Here is a 21,252-nt window from a genome sequence, read left to right as displayed (position 1 = left end):
GCCTGCAACATACGACATATGACATATGACAAATGGAGTAGTTACTTCAGAGTTGAAATGCAGTACTTTAGAGTTCAGCTAGCCGTTTAGGTTCCAGACCGTCAGCACGTGCAAACTGTGTCTCGTCAGGGTCCTGCTTGTCTTAACTTCATTGGCGGTTTCAACCATCATTTAAAGTGACTATATGCTCGGAAGAGGAATTTTGATCCTTATGGTTGATCATTTCTTCATGAAGAGATTCAAAAAATGCCCAGATTGAGCAGTATTTCTACTACTCCGTCTGCTCCGTGTTGAATCCTTCGGATGAATTAGACTTGGCCCCCGGGTCGTCTCACAGCCACGCCCCTTATCACGATCAGCAATGTGCCCCACAGCTGTTACGCCCCAGGTTTCAACTCCCCCGTTGCGAACCTTTAGGTTTTCTTCAGGAACAAAGCAATTGACCAATGAATTTACCCACAGATCGCGTATGATCTACACACACATCATCCCCAGAACTCCCGCAAGAAGCCCAAATGATTACACTGTCGCAATGTCGCAATGTCTCCCCACCATGGTTAGATACGATCAGCATCGGTGGATCTCCGGCTATTTTTCGGAATTACAGAGCTGAAACATGGTGGGTTCTTGCGTGGATATCCTGAGATTCTATGGTCATGGTAGATCAGCTACCGTAATCTTGCTTCGTAAGATGGATTCATCTAGTTTGACAAACTATAGCATTCCTCTGGGGTTAGGAAAACTGTCGCCTTCCTTGCGCGACGCTAAATAGCGTCTCTTTCCCGTCGCCGATTTTGCGATATCACTTTCCTCTAGATCAATTTGTGGTCCATATCCCCGAACCTTTACCCAAATTCCTTCTTGTTGGACATTATGAAGATCGACTTTGTCTTCCTCGCCTCTCTTTGTGCCAACAGTGCACTGGTTTCTGCCCTGCCGGTCGAGGCAGATGAGACTACTCTTCTTCTTCTGAGCGATGGCACCACACAGACTATCAACAAGGGAGACCTAGCTGCCAGTCTCCCTGGAGTTTCTCTGTCTCCGCCTGCTTCCCCTCCGAAGTTCATTCAGACTGGATCTAATGATTCCACACCCTCGAAGGGTCTGAGCAAGCGCGGTGGTGCCCAATTCATCATCCCTCTTCCTGACCAGAAATTCCTGGACTGGGACATCGCAATGTCTTCCATCGTGCACGCCAACGAAGCCGATGCCACTGTCTCTATGGCAGCAGGCCAGTCCATCGCAAACAGCATCACGGTTGGTGTCTCGTACACAGCCACCGTGGAAAAGTGGCTTAGTGTCGGAAGCTCCATCAGCTACGGCTGGACCGAAACAGCTACTCTCACCGGCACTGTTGCCATGACAATTCCGAAGAACAGATGGGGTGCGATTGTTAGCAACCCTTTGACCTACCGCCGAAGCGGATACGTATTCAACGGACAGCCCGGCAGTGGACACTTCGAATACTTCCAGGCGGATTCTCATACCTCGAGTACTTTTAACTATGGACAGAATTCTTTGTCCTGGGTCGACGGTGTCATTACGACTTGCCTGGGAAACTCATACCCTCTGAAGCGCTGCGTCGGACAGGGTTACTTGGAATAAGTTTCCAATTTTTGTGACTTGATTGGCAGTGGCAGAATTTAAAATCCTGGATGTTGCCCACGCTTTCACTTCACAATATGCCCCTTGGGCGCAGTAAGATGCTCTGGTGGCAGAGGTCTTGATTTCCTGTTAGTTTTATGTTGTACATAGCAGCTGTCTATTTTCAACGGAAGCATGAGTTCTAGCGCAACTTAAGTTCAGCATATCGTAGTTGTAGTTGTATTACTATAAGGGGCCATTTTTCAGGCTTTATGAAGCCAAAGAAAGCTTAGGGGCATTGGAATCCCAGCCATGCTTCAGTCGTCTCTATGGTTACTTATCTCGTTAATGTCCCAAGATGTACCGCATTTTATCACCAAAGCCACTATGAAACCCTCATTGAACGTTCTTCGTTTGAGTCAACACTGCAGTCTCCACCCATGCCAGTACCTTTTGACTGGCTTCAAGCCATGCTCTAAACCTTCGAATTGCAAATTCGCAAGCTCAACGCTCCCAAAGCCCATTTAGCTTCCTAGCTCACCTCCAAAAGTGGTTGGCATTGCCCTCTGAAGATTCCATGCCAGTCATCTTTTACCGTCTCTAATGGGTGTTGCTTTGGCACATAGTCCTTGGACATGATTTGGCATCGTAAGGGGAGCAAGGCCAGGATACCTACACGAGTCAATTTGTATTAACACAAGAGAAAAGAATGGAGGAAAGCAGTGCTAGCATCACTCGTATAGTCGACCGATGATGTTGAAATGAATTTGCCGACCACATACTGTTTAGCGGTCTTATTGCGGTCTTATAGGCTTGGGCTTGTAAAATTAATAATTTGAATTTTCTTCGCAGCCATGCCACAAGCTCGCAGTAACTATGATGATACTTGGTCGAATTTCTAATTAGATGAGAAGATAACATCAGTGGACGTGAGGCTTCACATCATTCAGACAACTAGAGCTATGGTAAGCTGTATGATGAAACCTTGATCAATGATCAACATAGAAGGAATGGGGGTTAATTCCAAACTTCTTCTAATCGAGAAATATTACGTTGTAAGCCTCAATGAAGGTTCTGGGAGGTCAGAATGCTTTTCTGGCCTGCCATCATGCAGTTATGCCATAGGGCCGTGGTGCAGACTTGCATGGTACTGTCGATCCTGAAGTGAATTCAAGCCACCCAAAGGACCAAAAGAACAAGTCAACGTATGAGGCGGCCCCCGGAAACTGAATATTGAATCTTAATCTCACTAGGCTCAACATGACAATGGAACTTGGCCCATTTTCACACATGCCTAGTGGGGGGAAACCCTAAGTAGGAAAGCCCCTTACTTTTTCTATTGCTGCTACTTTTTATTACGAACGATTGGCAAGACCCATTGTTTAGGCACGCTCCATATAATACTACAAGTTATATAACCCTCGAGAGGCGGCCAGGCCAGAACTCAAGATATTCACTCGGTTTCATCCACATAATAGGCTATTCAGGAGTTGTGCCAGTGCGCCAGTATTGTTAGACGATCCATCCAACCAAGGTTACCCCGAAAACCACCCAGGTCGCGATAGATGCACCAGAGCTCCAGTCCCACACTGGACCGAAAAAAACCCCAAATGCGAGGGTAAAAAGTAGTGGAGCCGCCATTTGAACGCAATACCGATGTAGTCAATCGCCATCAGTCCGGAGATCAGTGGAATATCTGGTCCTAGGCATTTGCGACGAAGGCAGATAATGGTGACCGCATGACTGAGACTCACCCAAGGTAGGTTCATGTAGAAAGCCCGCCGCCCAGTGGTATTTCTGTTTGAGGCGAGAGCGGGTCCTATAGGGCCTCCAGCGACGAGACCCATGACCCATTTTGCGCTCAGAAGACCGAGTCGACGAGGTGGCTTTGGCATGGCGAAGACAGCGACCAATTTCAAGTTACTATGTCACTGTGAGCCCTATGAGGCTAACAACATCAGAGATAGATCGCAACAGAACTTTGGTAAACAACAGTACCACCGATACCCATCAAAATTCTTCCAACAGTGACCTTAGAGAGATTGAAGGCTGCACCAGCGACAGCAATAGCCTAAAGCAAGTAATCATGGTCGACATGCTCATAGGGATTTTGGCTATGCTAAGGAGAAGGCCAACATGGGTAAAGAAAATCCGATTGGGAGAAGTACGGCGCTTAGGTGTAGGTGGGGGTACATAAAAGTGCTGAAGGCAACGCATTCGGGCGTTTCATCATCGCATGTTGCAAGGATCATAGCGTCGTTGATTCTACGCTATAGAAAGATTCGGATTTAGTTGACTCGCCGGAGAATTATACCTTCCTCGCATATCTGAAAACGTAGGGTTTATTTTGTTATGTCCATATTGTGATACTGCTGGTAAATTCACTCGGTGCACTTTTGTCTGCTTTACCAGCCTTGATTGGTCTTTCATCTGTTTGAAAATCAGCATATATGGTTATTACAAGTCTTCAATTCTTCCCCTTCATCTCTTACACCATGTCCGAGTCAAACGCGTGTCTCAACACCACATCTACTGGTCTCATAACGCTTAACAACCTCCTCATGCAGAGCTGGTTAATTCCAGTACTTGTGGCACTTGCTATTGCAAGTCGTCTGCTTCTATCTGTCTCTACTTCTTGGCGCCATGCTCAGAAAGCTCGCGGGATAGGCTGTGGAGAACCCCCTCTCTACCCCAGCAAGGACCCTTTCGGCATTTCCATCCTGCTCGAGATACTTGATGCAGCGAGAAATAAGTTGCTCCCACAACTAGCAGATAGGCGGGTGGCTTCTCTATCCCAGCAGCATGGCAGATACGCTTCTACCTTTCGCTTGTGCCAGGTTGGTCGGGACAGCCTGTTCACAGCAGATCCTAAGAACATCCAGGCTATACTGGCGACTCAGTTCAAGGATTTCGGTTTGGGTGATGCGTGTCGCAATGTAGCTCATCCTGTTGTAGGTAATGGTATTGTGAGTGCTTTCCTCGCTTCTAAAATAGCGTTTTTCCCTTTGGAGGAAAGGATGACTGACTGGACCTAGTTTACTACTGATGGCTAGAGTTGTTTGCGTTACCGATCACTGCTCCGGCCTTGGTTTACGCGAGATCAGATGAGCAATCTCGACAGAGAAGAACGTCATGTTCACAATGCATTGCGTGCCATCCCGATGCTGCCTGACGGCTGGTCCTCCGCTGTGGATATTCAAGCCATTTTCTTTCGTGTTACACTTGACTCGGCCACACAGTTCCTCTTTGGTAGAAGCTCCGATAGCCAGATTGGTACTATGCAAAAGGAAGCAGGACAGGCCTCTGATGATACCTTTCTTTACGGGTTTGACCGTTGCATGTGGTATCTCGCGGAGCGACTCCGGTTCGAGCGGCTCTACTGGGTCATCTACAACCGGGAGTTTCGGAAGTGCATCAAGATTGTGCACGGCTTTGTGGACAAATTTGTTCACTCTGCTCTGGTGCAGGCGCAGCAGCAGGAAGAGACACCCCAGAGCATCGAAAAGGTTCCATCGCAGTATGTCTTCCTGAAAGCTCTGACTGGTACTACAAGAGATCCTATCATGTTGCGCGATAAATCTCTTAACGTTCTTCTGGCAGGCCGTGACACCACGGCTTCTTTACTGAGCTGGGCGACCCTACTTCTTGCACGGCACCCGCGCATCTTCGCAAGAATTCGAAGGGATATCCTCGTTCAATTCGGTACTTTCGGCCAGCCACGAAACAAAAACTTTGCGTCTTTGAGATCATATCAGTACCTCCAGCACTTTCTCAAAGAAACTCTTCGTCTCTACCCGATCGTACCCTTCAACCGCCGTTGCGCGACGAAGGATACTACGCTTCCTTACGGTGGCGAAAAAGATGGTACATCCCCTATCTACATTCAGAAGGGCCGTACAGTCATGTACAGCACCTATGTTCTCCACTGCCGAAAAGATATCTGGGGCGAGGATGCTAAAACATTCAATCCAGACCGGTGGATCTGTCGGAAGGTCACCTGGGAGTATATTCCGTTCAATAGGGGACCCAGAGCTTGCATGCTGCGTAGTATCATCTGTAGTATTCGAAAATTTGTGCCTGCATTCGGTTGTTTCGTGATGGCTAGTGCAGATGTTCTCAATCTACATGTCAAGAATGCAACTTCATTTGAAACCAATACCGAACATACTACCAACCATTATCAACCAAGGCTAAAGTCCTAATCATCTCATTTGTCAAAATCATCAATCCCTCATCAGCCCCAATCCCAGGCTTAGATAACAAAAACTGCGGTTGTGTTGCTAGAGCCACCTGTGCAGTAATCCGCGCCGAAATGTCCGTTTCATTTGCAGATCCACCAAGACAACACCCAACTTTTTCCTTGAAACAGTACATGACCGCATCAATGGAGTTGTGGAGACTTCCCAGATCAGGCGTCTTCACCTGCACATAGTCCACGGCATCGGCGTCAACAAAGTCTCGGATGTCGTCTAGCGTGTTGCACCACTCGTCTGCGACTATTCCCACATTGATCCTGCGAGATGCAAGGATCTTTTTAAGCCGGTGCAGGCGGAGAATCTGAGAGTCTTTACTAGAAGAAACAATGGGAGATTCGATCAATACGTCGTATGGATGGGCTGCCTGCTCGACTTTCTTTAGGAATTTCGGTATTTCCGCGTCCGTAAAGGCATCACCAATTGTCCCATAAACATCAAAGTGGAGCCGTGGTCGATATCCCGGGTCTCCTCGATCCTGAATACGTCGAGAGACAGAGTGCACATAATCGAGCATGGTCTCACCTCCAGGGCCGATGTCGTTCACGTGGACAAATGACGCATGTGGAAGAAGGGCCACTTTTTTCATAATCATCCTATCCAGTTGTAGGTGGTCATTTCGGTGGCAGGAGGCGAGAATACCAACCGGTCGATGACTGATCTTTGTCTTCCACTCACGGGCAACGATCTCGGTTATGGTACACTTGTTGGCGAGAGCTGTCGCAGACAGAAGAGCTTGACTGAGTCCATAGCGAACGGCGGTGTGGAGTCTCTTATTTCCCAGCTCTGGCCACGGTTGATCAATTTTGACCGCATTTGAGCGGAATGTCGCCACGTCACATTCAAGAAGCCATGGCCGCACAATCATGTCAAGCAACGGCAGATGTTGTTTGGGGATGAATAGAGGATCACGCGATGCAGTCCCGGAGAAGATGACATCGACACACTCACCAACAGCTACAGCTCCACTTTGGAGACGAAGCAGAATCGAGATCACCTCTCCTGCTTGGACAACCTGCTTGAACCCTGGTGTCACTGGTGCGATATCGTTGGCGAGGGGATCATAATTGGGACTTTTTTTCACAGCTTGCAGGTCCTTGTGGAAATATCCAGACAGCCCACAAACAAATCGAACATCGGTAGGCTGGATTTTGTCAAGATGCATTGTCGAAAAGTTCCCTGATGATGGCTTTCCCCTTCAGGGGCTTGATTTCCATTTTATGGTGTCTCTGTGTGTTGGGAACGTACTGGTTTGGATACATCACCCGGAGCCTTTACTGATCATTAGCATCCCCTGTTTATTTTTAAAAAAAAAATTTTTGCTAGAATTATTTCACAGGGTTTGCCTCTCCCCGTCATCATTCTGTGTTTGGCCGCTCCCATCAAATCCACACGGGAAAACGAAGGCTGGGAAGCATCAAAAGCAACGATCAACTCACATCCCAGGTTGGTGGAGAGCTGAAGAATTCGGAGTGTCCCATCAGCGTGCATTTTTGTGTCATATGTGACCTGTAAATGGCTCCTCGGTTCTGGTTCAGCCACAGCCGGGAAACGCCACGGTATGCAAGCCACGCGGGGGTGTGATGATCTGACTAGATCTTTGGTAATTTACACGTGATTGAACCACTGACTGTATTACAATGTGTATTTGAAATGTAAAGAAGCCAGAATAGCAAGTAATTTAAAGAGTTTTGGGATTTACCAAGCTCAATGGGGGAAGACCTTTGCCCTGCAGCCCCCTCATAAAGTTAACATCCGTCGGTGATGAAGAAGTGAGTTTGCTAACTATAACGTCTCTGGTTTTCGATGTGGGAGACTAGCGCGGTCTGCTACTATGGGTCCCCCCATCAGACTCCAGATTCTTCACAGACGCAGCCCAATTGTACCAATTGACCTCCTCATCCATGCCCATGTTGCTATCGATTTGGCCTCCAGAGGTACCGGTGAAATCAGTTAACATGCCCTCCTCAAACCACAAACAAGGTACAACGGCTGGGGTGGCAAGTTGACCGTCAAATTGAGCTTCCGGCGCCATTGAGAACTGGCTATATGACGAAGCGGCAGGATTGTCGGGTCCAGGTCTGATTCCCGAAGGAGGCGCCATGGCGGAATCGAAGTTTTTAGATTCATTGGTTGAAACATCACATCCAAACTGCCGTTCCTCTGCAGAAAGAAATCGTGACCCAGCGGTGAAATCCGAGAAGAATGTTTGAGCTAAATTGGGATCAGGATGCACGTTCGAGTGGGTTGTACTTGCAATCTGCATCGGTATATTCGACGGATTGGTGACGCCGAACCCGGGTGCGATTGAGATGTGCGTGGTTTTATCTGGGTGTGCCACTAGCTGGCGCCATTGCTCAAGAAAGAAATCTGCAGAGTTTGAGCCAGGTGGAAATGGCCCAGTACTAGACAGGACTGGGGCAATGCAATAGTCCTGCTCAAGCCGTTGGGCAGCTTGAGAGTCGTTTCTCAGCCGCCCGAGCTCCATACCACGATGCTTCCTAGCCTTGGTCATCAGCTGTCGGAGCGGAATCCAGATGCGTAGATTCCGTTCCATGTGTGATTGGTTCGGTATTAGCCAGGGACTATGAAGGGCCACCCAGGCCCGTTCAGAAAGAGGCGACCACGGACGTCGAGAGATCTCTAGCATCATGTAGACAATGGAGTACCAATGGGTATAGGTCTGGAAAACCCAGCGCCAGTGTCTGCATGCATGCTCGTTGTTAAGGGCATGATTGTACTCGGCGACCTCGATACTGGAAATCAGTAGTTTTGTTCGCAGCTCCTCCGAGAATTCTTCATTCGGCGAGGAGAACAGCAAAGGCAGATAGATAAGCAGAGTCATCTTGGCCATAAGAAGCCGAGCAACCGTAACTATCACCCAGTATCTGATGTTCCCCGAATCAGTCGAGTATTGAAGAAAGTCTCGTTCAAGACCTTGGTATATCTGCTGCAACAAGCGACCTTGCTCTTCTGGACTCGGTGCATCGTCTTTGAAACCATGAGCCATCATCTGCCGCGTGACTTCGCACATGCCAAAGGTGACGCGCGCAACGGACATATCAGTCAGGGCATCGTGAGCTTGGGGCGTTTCCTTTGATTCGGGGTCGAGGTCGGTTTCATTGATGTTAAGAGGTATCTTGGTATCAAAACTCGATTTTGTGATTGTGTAATCGGTCCCTTGATCCTCAGATGATCTCACATCCAACACGCACAGGCTCCACCAAACTCTTCGCCGCATCTCAATCTCGTATGGGCTTAGATAATCGAAATGTGTTCCATCACGATGTAGCCCTAGTGCTTGACTCATTCGGATTACTATTCCTGTCATCATCCACACAAATCTCGGACTGTCATGTCGGCGAGCAAGAGTAAGAAAGATGGCAAATGCCTGCACGAGAACGAAGTCTGGAACATTCAAAAAATCAGCTCTTGCAAGAGCATGTTCGAGCCCTTGGCGATATTTGAGATTGAGCTCTGCTTTGGTTGCTCCGAAATTAAGCACTATCTGAATATACCTAGACGTGAGCCTAAACCCCGCATTGAAACTGTGAGAAAGTTAAATATCTCATGATTTGGCTTACATCTTCTTCTTCCATCGAAGTAATAGCAGCGTAGTATATTGCGAACATCAAAGCTTCATTGGCCGGTGTGAGTCCCTTCATTTCACGGCCGCGCCAGTCGCGAACCATGTTTTTGATAGTGGGCAGATGAACAATTTGAAAGATGAGGTTCACATTTTCGGAGAACACTTCTAGAAGGAACGGAATTTGGGAGGGCAGTGGATGAAGGTCGGTTAAGTTAGGAGAAAAGGGACTCAAATTGTGCCCAAACAAGAATCCGTGACGCTCTGCAGGGGTCCGGTCTAGTTCTTGTGTGGAAGGGGTCATCTCCGACGGTGCCTCGTCATCTGAGGCATCAGATTCTCCCAATGGCAGACCGCGAGCATCTGCCTTAAGGCCATCAAGCTACAATAAAGATTAGGTAGCCACTCATTCCGGGCAGCAATGTGATCAGAACAAGACCACTTACCTCGTCATTGACTCGAGACCAGAAGCCGCTGCTAACATAGCGGCTTCGGTTGGAATCCTGAAGCACCAGTCTCCCAAACTTGTTTTGCACATTGGCAATATTAACGGAAGATGGGTTCGACTGTCGACCATGCGCAGAGCCTTCCGGCGAACCGACCCCTGATGACCCTTCAGCGGCAGAGTTAACTACTGATTTGGCCTGTTCCAGCTGGATGCGTAGCTCTTGGACAAGGCTTTCAAGGTTATGAAGCCTCTCCATCACGTCTTCTGCTACTGGTTCAGGTTCCTGGGAGGCATGTAGGTTGGACACCGCGCTGTTGAGGCGGTCGAGATGGCGAGCCCATCGTGGTGGACGGTCTGTTGGTGGACGCACACAGGCGATATTTGCGCGACGGCAGTTGGAACAAGGCGCTCGCTTGTCACAGCGGACTTTCCGACTTCGGCATACCACACAGCTGCGCAGCTTCAGGGGTGCGTTTTCGTTTCTGCCTGAGGTGTCCAACCTCGCGTTTTTCTCGGCGTCCGAAGCCGAGGCGAACGCGCCCCCAAGGGGCCCGGAGACTGTCACAAGAGGCTCTTCGGCCATTTTTGGAACCGTCGTGGTATTGCTTCATCAAGTAATCAATCATAAACGGATCGAACAAAATCCGGTTTATCCTGATCTCGTTAGGCACACGGCAAGGTCTGGAAGGGTTGGCTGTCTGACTCAGTATTGTACATGGCGCGGGACAGCCAACGAGAGAACGGCATTTCAGCCTCGATTTGTTGGCCTCGGATCAACCCTCTCGCTCTACACGAGTCGCGAGAAAAGAGCGAGACCTGTGGCATTGACTCGGACGGGTTTCGCTCTCTTCATAGTGCGCCACCAACATGTATATTATGAAGCATATCGTCCTGTCCGAGACACTTGAAGACACACATCCACCTCGCCTCTCCCCTTTCTTTCATCAGAATTAAGCCATCCAATACCTAACTACTTGAGCAACCACAGCCCATCTAAACAATGACGTCAAACATCAAGTCTATCGCATTCTTTGGCGCCAGCACTGGCGTTGGCCTCGCTGCCCTCAAACGAACTCTCGCTGCTGGGCACATATGCATCGCGCTATGCCGCGATCCCTCCAAACTCACAGCCATCTTCCCTTCAGAGTCAACACCAAATCTGAAAGTCATCAAAGGCAATGCACACGATATCTCCACTGTATCGCAGTGCCTCCTGACCGACAATGGCTGCATTGTGGATGTCATCGTGTCCACCATCGGTGCCAAGCCACGTGGAATGACAGTCGATGATCCGGACGTCTGCAAGAAAGGCGCGGCAACTCTCCTAGATGCCCTCGCCCAGCTTCGAAGCACCGGCATTACCGGAAATCCTCACATAGTCGCTTGCGGTACAGTGGGCTTTTCCCGCTTCGGTCGCGATACTCCTATCGCTATGGTGCCCATCTACTATCTGTTTGTCAAAGTTCCCGGAGCAGACAAGGTAATTATGGAAGACCGTTTCGCACAGAGCGGGGAATCGTTCACGGTCATTCGTGCAAGTCACCTTGTCGATGGCGAGTCGGACAAGACTATCCGCGTTGGCATCGAGGATCCCAAGACGGGTCCGGAGTCTCGAGCTGTTGGGTATACAATCTCCCGAGAGGATGCGGGGAGGTGGCTCGCTGAAAACCTTGTCTTGAAGATAGACGCGAAGTATGTGAACAAGAATGTGACTGTTACATACTGAGGGGTATGGTGCTGGAGATGAACTAGCCGAGGAGGTTTTGCTTGCTGATATTTTACGTACAACTTTATAATGACACATGGCATTAATGGAATGTATCCGTATAGACTCACATCTACTTGTTGAATATTCATACTGTCCATAATCTAGTCCCCACATCGGCTCTAACAACCCTACAGAATGGAAATACGGGTGTATGACGTTGAGATAGAACCCTGAACTGCCAAAGAACATATTGACATACCTGGGTAGCGCTCATATATCCTTCAAGGGTGCTACAACATGAGAGGCTATCTGCTCATTTGTTCCCAGTGTCACTACCATCAAGAGTCATATGCGCAAATAACCCTATTGCAGCAAGGAGATGGCATTAACAGCATGAAATAGAACTCACGACCCCTTGAGATTCAATCAAGTATAACTATCCCAAAGTCAAAGACAGAAGCCCTTCACTCTGATAACCATACAATCTTATAACCTGCGTAGCGCTGGTCCGGGAGCCACAACTCGTTTACATGTGATTTTCCTGTCCTAGATTCCTTACTAGAGCTGCATTCCACTTCCTCAAACACTTTGATCGTCTAAATAATATTGGTTGTTGTATTGATTAATTGGCGTCGGCCAAGCTCGAAGGCACGTTATTGGATAACAAGTCACGGTCGTGTGGCGAGGTTTAGAGGCGCAGAGGCTGTTGGCAGGTATAATTTAATTTGACACTTCATTGCTCCTGAGCATTTTTTGTTCTCTATGTGTAATAAGAGGATAGACCAATGCCTACCATCTGGCTTTGAGTCTGGCACAAGAAAATTTGAAAACGTCTTGTTGTCGTAACTTTGATAAAATCAAATAGCCAAGTATTGACATCGCATCATAGGGAGTTTCTTCACTTCTAGCTACCAGTAATCCTCCTTAGGGTGATACGGATGTCCATCCTTCTATTGCTGCAAAATCGCCTATTTAGCGCCCATATACTCGAAACGGGCTGCTTCCCACATGACCCATCCGCATTGGCGAGTGGCGGGTGGGAAGTGCCCCCGAAAGAGATAGCCGTGGCTTCTACCACATGTCATCGCCCAGGCCAGCGGCGGAAGCGTCAACATCCATGGAGTTGCTTGTCACCTTGGAAGGTGAGCGGCTCAAGGCATCCGTGTCGGTGGTCTCATCCTACAGGCTGAAATCAGTGCATGTGCCGTTGTAATGATTGGAGACTGATAAATACAGCCTGCTGTTTGTTGGTTGGACAGGCTTGTGGAATTTTGAGTGAGGAGTGGCACATCTCGCTCTGAAAGGAACCCGTTTCTTCCTGTTCTTCCTGAGTTTTCCGAACGGCTTGATTGCCAACTTGAGGTGCGAGGGAGGAAGTAGAAGGGGCATGAAGATCGCCGCGGCGGTTGTCGGCGTGAAAAATAAAAAGAGGTAGAATGATGGGCTTCGACAGGTTTTTCATTCTCAACCTCTATGCACTTCTTTGACTTCATCTACGCAGTATCTGGAGACTCTTCCCAGCACACTATCTTTATAGTCACCTTCATTTTTTCTCTTTTCGAGGGAAGTATCCACACTGCACCTCGCTTGCCTGCTTTTCCGAGTAAGAGCGTTAGGCACATCATAGGACACCAACGTAGGAAGATGATTTCAATGTAAGTACTCAGAACCCCGTGCATGTTGGACAGGCTGGGCGAGGAGAATTCCGAGAAGTGTCTCAGTAGCATCGGCCATGCTAAGACGGTGTTCTTCCACCAATGGAACCTTAAGCCCGACTACCTGGAGCTCGCTGCACTGGCCGCTTTTAAAACAAGCAGGTGCTTCTAGGTTGGGTACCCAGGACACTAAAAATCGGCAAACTGGAGATTAACACGCTGGGTGTCTAGGATGGTAAGGCTTGCCTCTCATATTTTGAGGTATTTAATCTACATTTAGCGAGGACAGACAAGCATGTTCAGGAAGTTCGAATTTATTATTATATTCTAGAGCCAACCAGCGTGCTCTTAGCATAATCTATATGCGATGTATATACAGTGCGTGTAACGTTAAAAAGGTGAAGCAAGACGGAGTCATTCAAGTATCGGTGTTAGCACAGCTGAAGCTGTTGCTGTTGGAGTTCTTGCTGATAGCTGTGCCGGAAGAGTACAGGCCAAGAACGCACAGCGCCAAACCGAAGCCGGCAATGGCGATGTTGAGGATGCTAAGGAAAATCTTGCGGGGAGAGGAAAACAACTCGCCGCGGTTGAGGTGGAGCCAGTAGATACCGGAGAGACCGTAGCTGAACCAGGAAGCGAAAAGAGCACTAATCAAACTATTCAGGTCGCTGAAGACAGGAATAGCCTCAGATATGACCCACGCAGCGACCCAGCAGGCCACACCAAGAGCAATCCAAACACCGATGGAACGCTTGTTGCGCTGGTGCATCAGACCCGACTTGGAGCAGAGGCGGAAGTAGATGTACTTCAAGCCGATGTGGCCGTTGACGACACCGGCACCAACGATGGTAGGGATAGCAATACCATAGGCAATCTTACTCATCAGGGGGCCTGCGGACGTGAGGGCAGGGGAGTGCACATCCGTGCCGATGTAGAAGTAAATGACAATGGCGGCGGTCAGGTAGAGGGAAATCTCAAAGCCCTGGAGCATGAACAAGGACTTCTTGAAATCCTGGGGCGACTCCATCTCGGCAATCAAACCGAAGAAAGCGACGTGGGCGCAGTAAGCGAAGACGATGTTTGAAACTGCCTGGAATGCAGTGTACAGGTTGGTGTCGACAGTGGCGTGGATGACACGACCAGGGTGACTTTGCACTCCCACGGAGATCATGGTGATCACAACAGCGCATACAATGCTGAGGAATGATGCAAACGAGATCCAGGTCATGCCCTTCATCGTACGGGGGATGGACAAGACGATCGAGATAGCCATACCGATGACACTGAAGACGACAGAGCAGGCGCCATGGTTTGTGACGGTGTTCATCATGACGCGGAAGGTCAGGAGGTGGCTGCCCATGACGAAAATGCAAAAGAGGAACTGGCCAGTACCGAAGAGCTCACGGCCAAACTTGCCTAGCAAGATCTCGCCGGCATCACCCAGGTTTTGAATGTGAGGGTACCGTTCGCGGAAGAGGCCAATATTGTAACCAGTGTATGTTGCGAGAATTCCAAGGCCGATAATCAGGATGACACCAGGGACAAGGCCCAGGGTAGCGACGGCTGATGGCAGGGACAACACACCCAGTGAAACTGACTCACAAATCATGAGCAAGCCACATTGCCTGAAGACACCACACGTTAGCACGGACGATTAGAGACTGTTTTCTCGGTGATTACATACCACCACTTCAAGGTTTTATACTTGATCTCAGCGTACTCCTCGTTACCAAAAGCATCGTGGACCTCACCAGTCTTGAGCTGGCCCTCCTCTTCATATAGTGGCATTTCCTTCCGTTCAGAAATCTTCTCCTGCTCGTAAGCAGGTGGTGCGGTGTTGACCTCCATTCTGTGTAGTTGAAAAAGCAGAGGAGTCTGGAAGTGTTGAAGAAGATGGGTTATAAAAGAGAATTTCCCACGAAGAAAGAACAAACCGAGGGAGATCTGGTCAACTTATTGTTTCCCCGATTTTCTCGCGTGCCACAGGGCAAATTTGCCCCATGGGAAGGAATGGAAGGTTCCACAAAAATTAGATGCAATCCGACGGATTCACCAATGGCTGTTTTAAGTTCGGCCCGAGTCCGGACTTCTGGCCACCGACTGACCAATGTCAGTGGCGAGTTGGCCTTGCTGACTCATTGCAATTGGTGATAGAAATTGGTCGCAAAAGCTAAATCTGCCCCAATCCACCCCCAGTCCCACTCGGTACTACATCGCAGCCTACATTGCCTGGTCGTTGACACATAGCTACAGTCACGATCGCCATTCCCGCTTTGAGGTTAATCATTTGTTGGAGAATGTTTGTTAATCCCTTTGGATCTAGATATTTGCCTGGGAGTAGGTTTTCAAAGGCGTCAAATTGTGGCTTAACTTTTAAATTGAATAACCTTTTTTGTCCGGAGATTATTTCGCTCACCGGAACTCGGGTTCATTTCGGCTTCTTACCAAATGGATTTGCCTTTTCACCGAGTGGCGACTCAAAATAGCCCCACTCGAAGTGCGGATAAGAAGGCCAACTCCGGTTTCGCCCACCCCGGTGTGGATTCAATTATGTACAACATAGCTTTATGTACGGAATACGGAGTACCCAAGTAGTACCCCGAATCTAACATCTTCATCTACTGCTGTTTATACCAATTCAACCCCTACACTTCTTCTAATTCGCCTATCTATCCCCAGACCACAGATTTCAAAGATTTGTATCCTGCCTATTGTGTGATAGTTCCACTTCTATATGGGTCGAACTTTGAGTTTTCTAGTCATCTTTCGCCATAAGATAAGCTTAATTCAGATAAGCAACGTGGCCCAATTTGATACCCATAGAAAAAGGTTCATTGGAGCCTCCTAGAACATATAACTAGGCTTTATTTTAGACCAGGTTATTGACCTTGCTTAAAGTATGACCTGCTATCTCTTCAAGGAGTGTTGCTTGGCGTATCAAGTAAACAAGCACTCCGTACTCCAGGTATTTGCACAAGGAAGATTTCGGCCCTAGAGCTGACCTCAGGAACTTTAAACTACCACGACCTCGTGCATAATCTACAACTGGTTCAAAGATTTTATGCAGAGCAATACGGATGAATCGGAAAGGAGACTCTGGAGAAAGTCTGGTAGGCGTGGCGAAGATATGCAGGCCTGAGGCAACAGATTCAGTGCGGATCCTACAACGTACGTTGGCTCCCGAGATCGGCCCAGGGCCCCGGGGCCCCCCGGGGCGCATCGAAAGCTTAGTAATATCTGTGCTGGGCAAGGGACTGATTGTTCACTAGCCATTCTTGGACTAGTAGGCGAGGAAGATTCGCTAGCCCAATATCGATTAGCGCAGACCCATCAGCGATCATCGATATCGGCAAGTCAACGGCGAGGACTGAACGAGATGGGGTCCAACCAAGTTACTTGTGTATGTTCAACTACTAAGCTCGGCATACAAGAAAAAGCTTACTATTTACTGCGCTGGCAACTATGTTCATCGCTATATGGCATGACTCCACAGCCGCCACCCTTTCTCGTGGCAGCCGTTGCCACAGCCTCTAGCCTCTTCAGCATGGAGCTATCATTCCTCAGCAGACATAAGGCTGCCATTCCCTCTGATCCCCAAACGAAAAAAAAAACCGAATTGCATTCGAGGACGGCAGCGACCAGCGATCTACTATCATTACCAGTGCACATTTTGTACACAGTCTTTCGAAAAGAAACATAATTGGGCCGGGCACGAGAAAAGCATCCATCTCCTTCTTGACTCCTGGGTCTGCACACCAAATCTCAACGATGTCCAACATATATTTGACCTCCAGCTTTCTGAATGCCCCTTCTGTGACGTGCTGTTCCCAGCGCCCTCCCAGGGAAGAGCATGAATTCCAAGTCTGTGCCGATAAGCCTGTTCAAGGGCGTTCATTTAGTTGGAAGAATTATCTGTGGCAGCATCTGCACAAAGTCCACAGTTGCACAAAAGCCCTCGTTACTGACCTCGAAACCTGGCGCGGATCGGGCACCGACGTTGAAAGCTGCTGTGGATTCTGTGGTTGTTCACTGTCTACCTGGTCAGCTCGGGCGGAGCATCTAGCGGATCATTTTAAGAAAGGATTTCGGATGAATCAATGGGAAGGTGACTGAGGGTTGGATGCATCAGCCTTGAGTGCTTTGCGCAACGCGGTTTTGCCATCCCAGCGGGCTATCGTCAAGATGTCTGCTTAGCGTTTATCAGAAGATACGAATTATGAAATAATGATCACATAGCACATGCCATTGAAAATTCTCATACCGCGCCGATCGTTAACGAAGCTACATGCTCAAGCCGCCCTACCCTAGTAAGCCGTAGTCTGCCATTCGCGATTGTACCAAGTCCCCATGCCTAACATAAAGAGTAGGAGGCTACCATCCCTCACAACATCTCTGAAAAGCTGCACTACAATACCCATACCACCAGACTTCCCACCAAGCAGCGCCTTACCCCCAGCCAACATCAACTCTCCCGTAACAAAGATTGCAAAGGGATTCTGTGCTGTCGCAGGCTTTGGCGGGGGACTACCGAACAACGCGACCGAAGCCCCAATAATGAACAGCAGGTAGACAGCAACTGCCAAAGCAAAGACGGTGTGCAGCGTCTTCCAAGTCTGAGCGCGCTTCTGTTCCGCCTCTGTTGGAGGCGTCGCTCCACCCAGCATATTGGCGAGGAAAGGCGGCACGCCAAGCATTGATGCGATAGCAGCAAGCGAAAATCCAGGTACGGGTTGGTTGCCTGTAGGTGCTCCTGGTGGAGCATTAGGGTCACCCCCTGGTATAGCACCCATGAGAGAGTTCAAGAGTTTGATGGTAGGGTCTTCGGCGTCGCCGGGCGACTGGCCCTGTCCTTGATCCTGTGCGGATTGTCGCAGCATCGCGCGGAAGGCTTCTTGCTGGGCCTGGAGGCCGTTTGGCGCTTGTGGGTCGGGATGCACGCCCTGGCCAGGTTCCGGTGCGGCTTGTCGGAGCATCGAGAAGAACGCTTCCTGCTGGGCGCGGATCGCTTCTGGTGACTGCATGTCTGGTTGAGGCGCGGCTGGGGGGAGGAACTGGGGGTTTTGCGGTGCTGGAGATGGGGATGCGGAGATTGCACGCGCAGGTTGAGGAGATGGGGAGGCTTCTTCGCGTTCTGTCATTGACTTCAGTTAGCATTGTCTGTACTGGTGTCTATACTGGCATGGCCGATGTGGCATGACTGTTTTGCAATCGGGAGCTCCTTGACCTAGAGCCGGGGATGAGATTTTTATTCCTTACCGGTTTGTGGCGTGCGTCCACTGAGACTGGTGATTTTATCCAGGCGCGCTGAGCCTCCTTCCTTGATCTTTGCCTCGCGGCGCTCGCGGCGCAATCGGGCGGATCGCTGTGCAGGTGATTCGTCTGCCATCGTTGTTTGATCTTCGTGAGAATGAATCACAATTGCTGGAAATTGATAAAAAAGAACGAGATGGTGTGCTAGGTAGTAGAGACTATCAGTGAGATGTCGTCTAGCGAAGGTGGCCGATCTGAACGTTGCCGATCGGCCTGTAGTCCCGTGGCAACAAAGAACACCAGCCACAACACTTCGTCACTAGAATCAACGACAACGCCTGGCTGTCTCTATTCAAAGCACTCATTTTGCCAATTAATGTTTTTTTTCATGCTGTATTCAGCTACATATATTTCAGGATCACTCCACCAGAGTATCAGGTTGATAGTCACACAAAATCAAGCATGCACAGGGTGCTTTGCTGGATGATGGTAGTGTCTTTCGGCTTGAATCCTAATGAAGTCCATGAGAAACATAACAACATTATATGAGTTTGTTATTATTACTTTATTTATATACCGATGTCGATGTTTAATAACAAGAGTCCCGCACAAGCTGAGTAAACACCTTCAGAAACTGTTGAAGACTCAACTTCGACCCATTCCTCCTTGGCGTGAAGACCCTCTCCTGTAGGGCCATACACAATGGATGAAATACCAGCATCGCCGAGCAAGGCCGCATCAGTCCAAAATGGACCCGCCTTGACATCAGGCTTGGTCTCCAGCACAGGAGAGGCACAAGCAATCGCCTTCTGCATATTTAAAACCAACCTTCTGCTCGGCGATTGCTTTCAGCAGCGCGCTGATGTCTCCTAGGATGGACTCTTCCGTTTTGGCTGGGACGATGCGATATTCGACTGTGATAGTGCACTTTGTTGGATAGGACGAAGGCTCTTCGCCACCCGTAATAAAGCCACAGTGTAGCGAACCATGACCCAGGAAATCGTCAACAGGTAGCTGGGATTGATACTTCTCCAAAGCTTGTAGGAAGGATCCGGCAAACATAATCGCATCTTCTACTGATGCAGGGTCAAACCCGTGTGCAGCAACCCCCAAAATATCAACCTCCACCCACAGAAATCCTTTGTGGGCGGCAAGTATCGCGCCGTGGATTGGCCCAGGAAGTACTGCGGCATCAGCACTCCAGCCAGCTTCAATGTCATCCTGACTTCCCTGCGAGGCATCCTCTTCGTCTGATACTGCAGCCACAAAGACATCACCCCGAGGAATGCGGCCGCTAGCTTTTGTTGCTGCAAGGGCCGCTAACCAGACAGCCAAGCCCCCCTTCATGTCGAGACAACCCCGGCCAAAGATAGCCTCTTTGCCATTCTTGGTTCCAAACAACCCGTACAGAGGCTCTGCCTCGTAGCTGGAGAGACTAACAGTGTCTGTGTGGCCGTTGAACATGAGCGACTTGCCATCTCCACTCCCTCTCAAGACACCCACAATGGATGGTCATCCAGCGACCTTCTCAATCCAGTGATGCTCGATGTCTCGATGGGAGAACCAGGCGGCCAGATCGTTTATGATTTCGGTCCCGCCCACTCCGTCTGTTACAGACAAAGTCGGGTTGGAAGAGTTGATTTGAGTGAGAGTTTGACTTGAGCCCACGGCATCGTCAACAGAGACGTCTTTTGGAACTGGATAGTCGCGCACGCCTTCAGTGTTGAGAAGAATAACCACGGAATTCATGCTCAGAGGTGACGTAGCTTCCTTTGATACAGCTAATTGTCGCAGTGCAGCCAATGATGCACCTCCACATGGCCCAGCTGCCACAGATTTAAAAGTCAGATACTGCACGGCACAGTGGATCTCATATGATGAGACGCTGCAAATCAGGCCAGGCAGCAGAAGATACTGTGCCACAATCCTTACCATTCATGATAGTGGATGACGTCTGAACAGTAACCGGCTTTCCAGCAGCCACGCTAGAAGATAGACATGCAGCCGTGTCAGGCTCGACAGAGACTACAGATATCGACGTGCTATGCGACTTGCAACGCTTCGTGACCGCATGTACGAAGCTGCCCACACCAGCGGGGGTGATCATCAGACTACCCGCCAGACCAAGTTGCGCAAGTTCATTCTGGACTTCATGCATCGTGGTAGAGTATCCCTCCACGATCCACGTAGGGACATCTTCATACCCCTCGAACGCCGTATTCCGAATGAGAAGTACACCCCTGTCCCACATGCGTCTCATTCATAGCCTCCGGTACAGCCTGATCGTAATCGCCCTGAACAATAGCCAACTGAGCCCCTTCCACGGCGATAATATCCCGAGTCCGATGGTTCAAAGACCGAGGAACAAGGATCCGTGCCTCGATGCCGAGGAGACGAGCCATAAACGCAACTGCCCGTCCATGGTTTTCCATCGAGGCTGTCTTCAAAACAAAAGAGGCTTCTTTTGCTCGGCTTAGGATTTTATTGAGCGAGACCGTAAATGGCAGGCCCAGTTGTGCTGCACTCGCATCTAGTTGTTCTGGGTACAATGCAGAAATCACCTATTGCCTGTATCCATTAGCCTCTACCCTGAGTTGATCGCAGTGAACACCGGCTTCAAGAGGGGTCTGCAGATCCAGAGCACTACAACTGCCAGGTTTGAAAATGTCCAAAAAAAAACCAGAGGGACTTGAATAATCCTGGGGACAGCAATTTTCTACCGGGTGATAGATCACACCATCCCGGCAAGGGACAAAGATCATCGCAGA

At 49.3% G+C, this 21,252-nt stretch overlaps 9 protein-coding genes across 9 annotated transcripts; 3 read left to right on the top strand and 6 right to left on the bottom strand.

Moving 5' to 3' along the window:
• Positions 1-873: 873 nt before the first annotated feature.
• Positions 874-1,605, top strand: Pdw03_0691 (ArfGap-domain-containing protein; the record flags this gene model as incomplete). The annotated part of the gene is made up of 1 exon (XM_014680473.1): positions 874-1,605. The coding sequence occupies one exon, from the start codon at positions 874-876 to the stop codon at positions 1,603-1,605; it is 732 nt and encodes a 243-aa protein (XP_014535959.1).
• A 2,474-nt stretch (positions 1,606-4,079) lies between these two features.
• Pdw03_0690 (Cytochrome P450, E-class, CYP52) lies at positions 4,080-5,605 on the top strand (the record flags this gene model as incomplete). The annotated part of the gene is made up of 3 exons (XM_066099688.1): positions 4,080-4,550; positions 4,689-5,488; positions 5,557-5,605. 3 exons carry the CDS (start codon positions 4,080-4,082, stop codon positions 5,603-5,605), a joined length of 1,320 nt encoding a protein of 439 aa, XP_065957415.1.
• A 146-nt stretch (positions 5,606-5,751) lies between these two features.
• Pdw03_0689 (Methylaspartate ammonia-lyase, putative) lies at positions 5,752-7,002 on the bottom strand (the record flags this gene model as incomplete). Its single annotated transcript, XM_014680470.1, has 1 exon — positions 5,752-7,002. The coding sequence occupies one exon, from the start codon at positions 7,000-7,002 to the stop codon at positions 5,752-5,754; it is 1,251 nt and encodes a 416-aa protein (XP_014535956.1).
• Positions 7,003-7,653: 651 nt separating this feature from the next.
• On the bottom strand, positions 7,654-10,454 carry Pdw03_0688 (Fungal transcriptional regulatory protein, N-terminal; the record flags this gene model as incomplete). Its single annotated transcript, XM_066099687.1, has 3 exons — positions 7,654-9,345; positions 9,422-9,805; positions 9,870-10,454. 3 exons carry the CDS (start codon positions 10,452-10,454, stop codon positions 7,654-7,656), a joined length of 2,661 nt encoding a protein of 886 aa, XP_065957414.1.
• A 417-nt stretch (positions 10,455-10,871) lies between these two features.
• Positions 10,872-11,597, top strand: Pdw03_0687 (NAD(P)-binding domain; the record flags this gene model as incomplete). Its single annotated transcript, XM_014680468.1, has 1 exon — positions 10,872-11,597. The coding sequence occupies one exon, from the start codon at positions 10,872-10,874 to the stop codon at positions 11,595-11,597; it is 726 nt and encodes a 241-aa protein (XP_014535954.1).
• Positions 11,598-13,652: 2,055 nt separating this feature from the next.
• On the bottom strand, positions 13,653-15,082 carry Pdw03_0686 (Neutral amino acid permease; the record flags this gene model as incomplete). Its single annotated transcript, XM_014680467.1, has 2 exons — positions 13,653-14,859; positions 14,919-15,082. 2 exons carry the CDS (start codon positions 15,080-15,082, stop codon positions 13,653-13,655), a joined length of 1,371 nt encoding a protein of 456 aa, XP_014535953.1.
• Positions 15,083-17,328: 2,246 nt separating this feature from the next.
• Pdw03_0685 (GET complex, subunit GET2) lies at positions 17,329-18,620 on the bottom strand (the record flags this gene model as incomplete). Its single annotated transcript, XM_014680465.2, has 4 exons — positions 17,329-17,420; positions 17,478-17,515; positions 17,573-18,365; positions 18,491-18,620. The coding sequence occupies 4 exons, from the start codon at positions 18,618-18,620 to the stop codon at positions 17,329-17,331; spliced, it is 1,053 nt and encodes a 350-aa protein (XP_014535951.2).
• A 629-nt stretch (positions 18,621-19,249) lies between these two features.
• Pdw03_0684 (Acetylornithine deacetylase (ArgE), putative) lies at positions 19,250-19,948 on the bottom strand (the record flags this gene model as incomplete). Its single annotated transcript, XM_014680463.1, has 1 exon — positions 19,250-19,948. One exon carries the CDS (start codon positions 19,946-19,948, stop codon positions 19,250-19,252), a length of 699 nt encoding a protein of 232 aa, XP_014535949.1.
• Positions 19,949-19,996: 48 nt separating this feature from the next.
• On the bottom strand, positions 19,997-20,916 carry Pdw03_0683 (Diaminopropionate ammonia-lyase, putative; the record flags this gene model as incomplete). The annotated part of the gene is made up of 3 exons (XM_014680462.2): positions 19,997-20,310; positions 20,417-20,627; positions 20,689-20,916. The coding sequence occupies 3 exons, from the start codon at positions 20,914-20,916 to the stop codon at positions 19,997-19,999; spliced, it is 753 nt and encodes a 250-aa protein (XP_014535948.2).
• Between the last annotated feature and the right edge of the window lie 336 nt (positions 20,917-21,252).

This window comes from Penicillium digitatum, chromosome 4 (assembly GCF_016767815.1).
Source record: "Penicillium digitatum chromosome 4, complete sequence".
Lineage (NCBI taxonomy): Eukaryota > Fungi > Ascomycota > Eurotiomycetes > Eurotiales > Aspergillaceae > Penicillium > Penicillium digitatum.
This window is presented reverse-complemented; position numbering and strand designations above follow the sequence as displayed.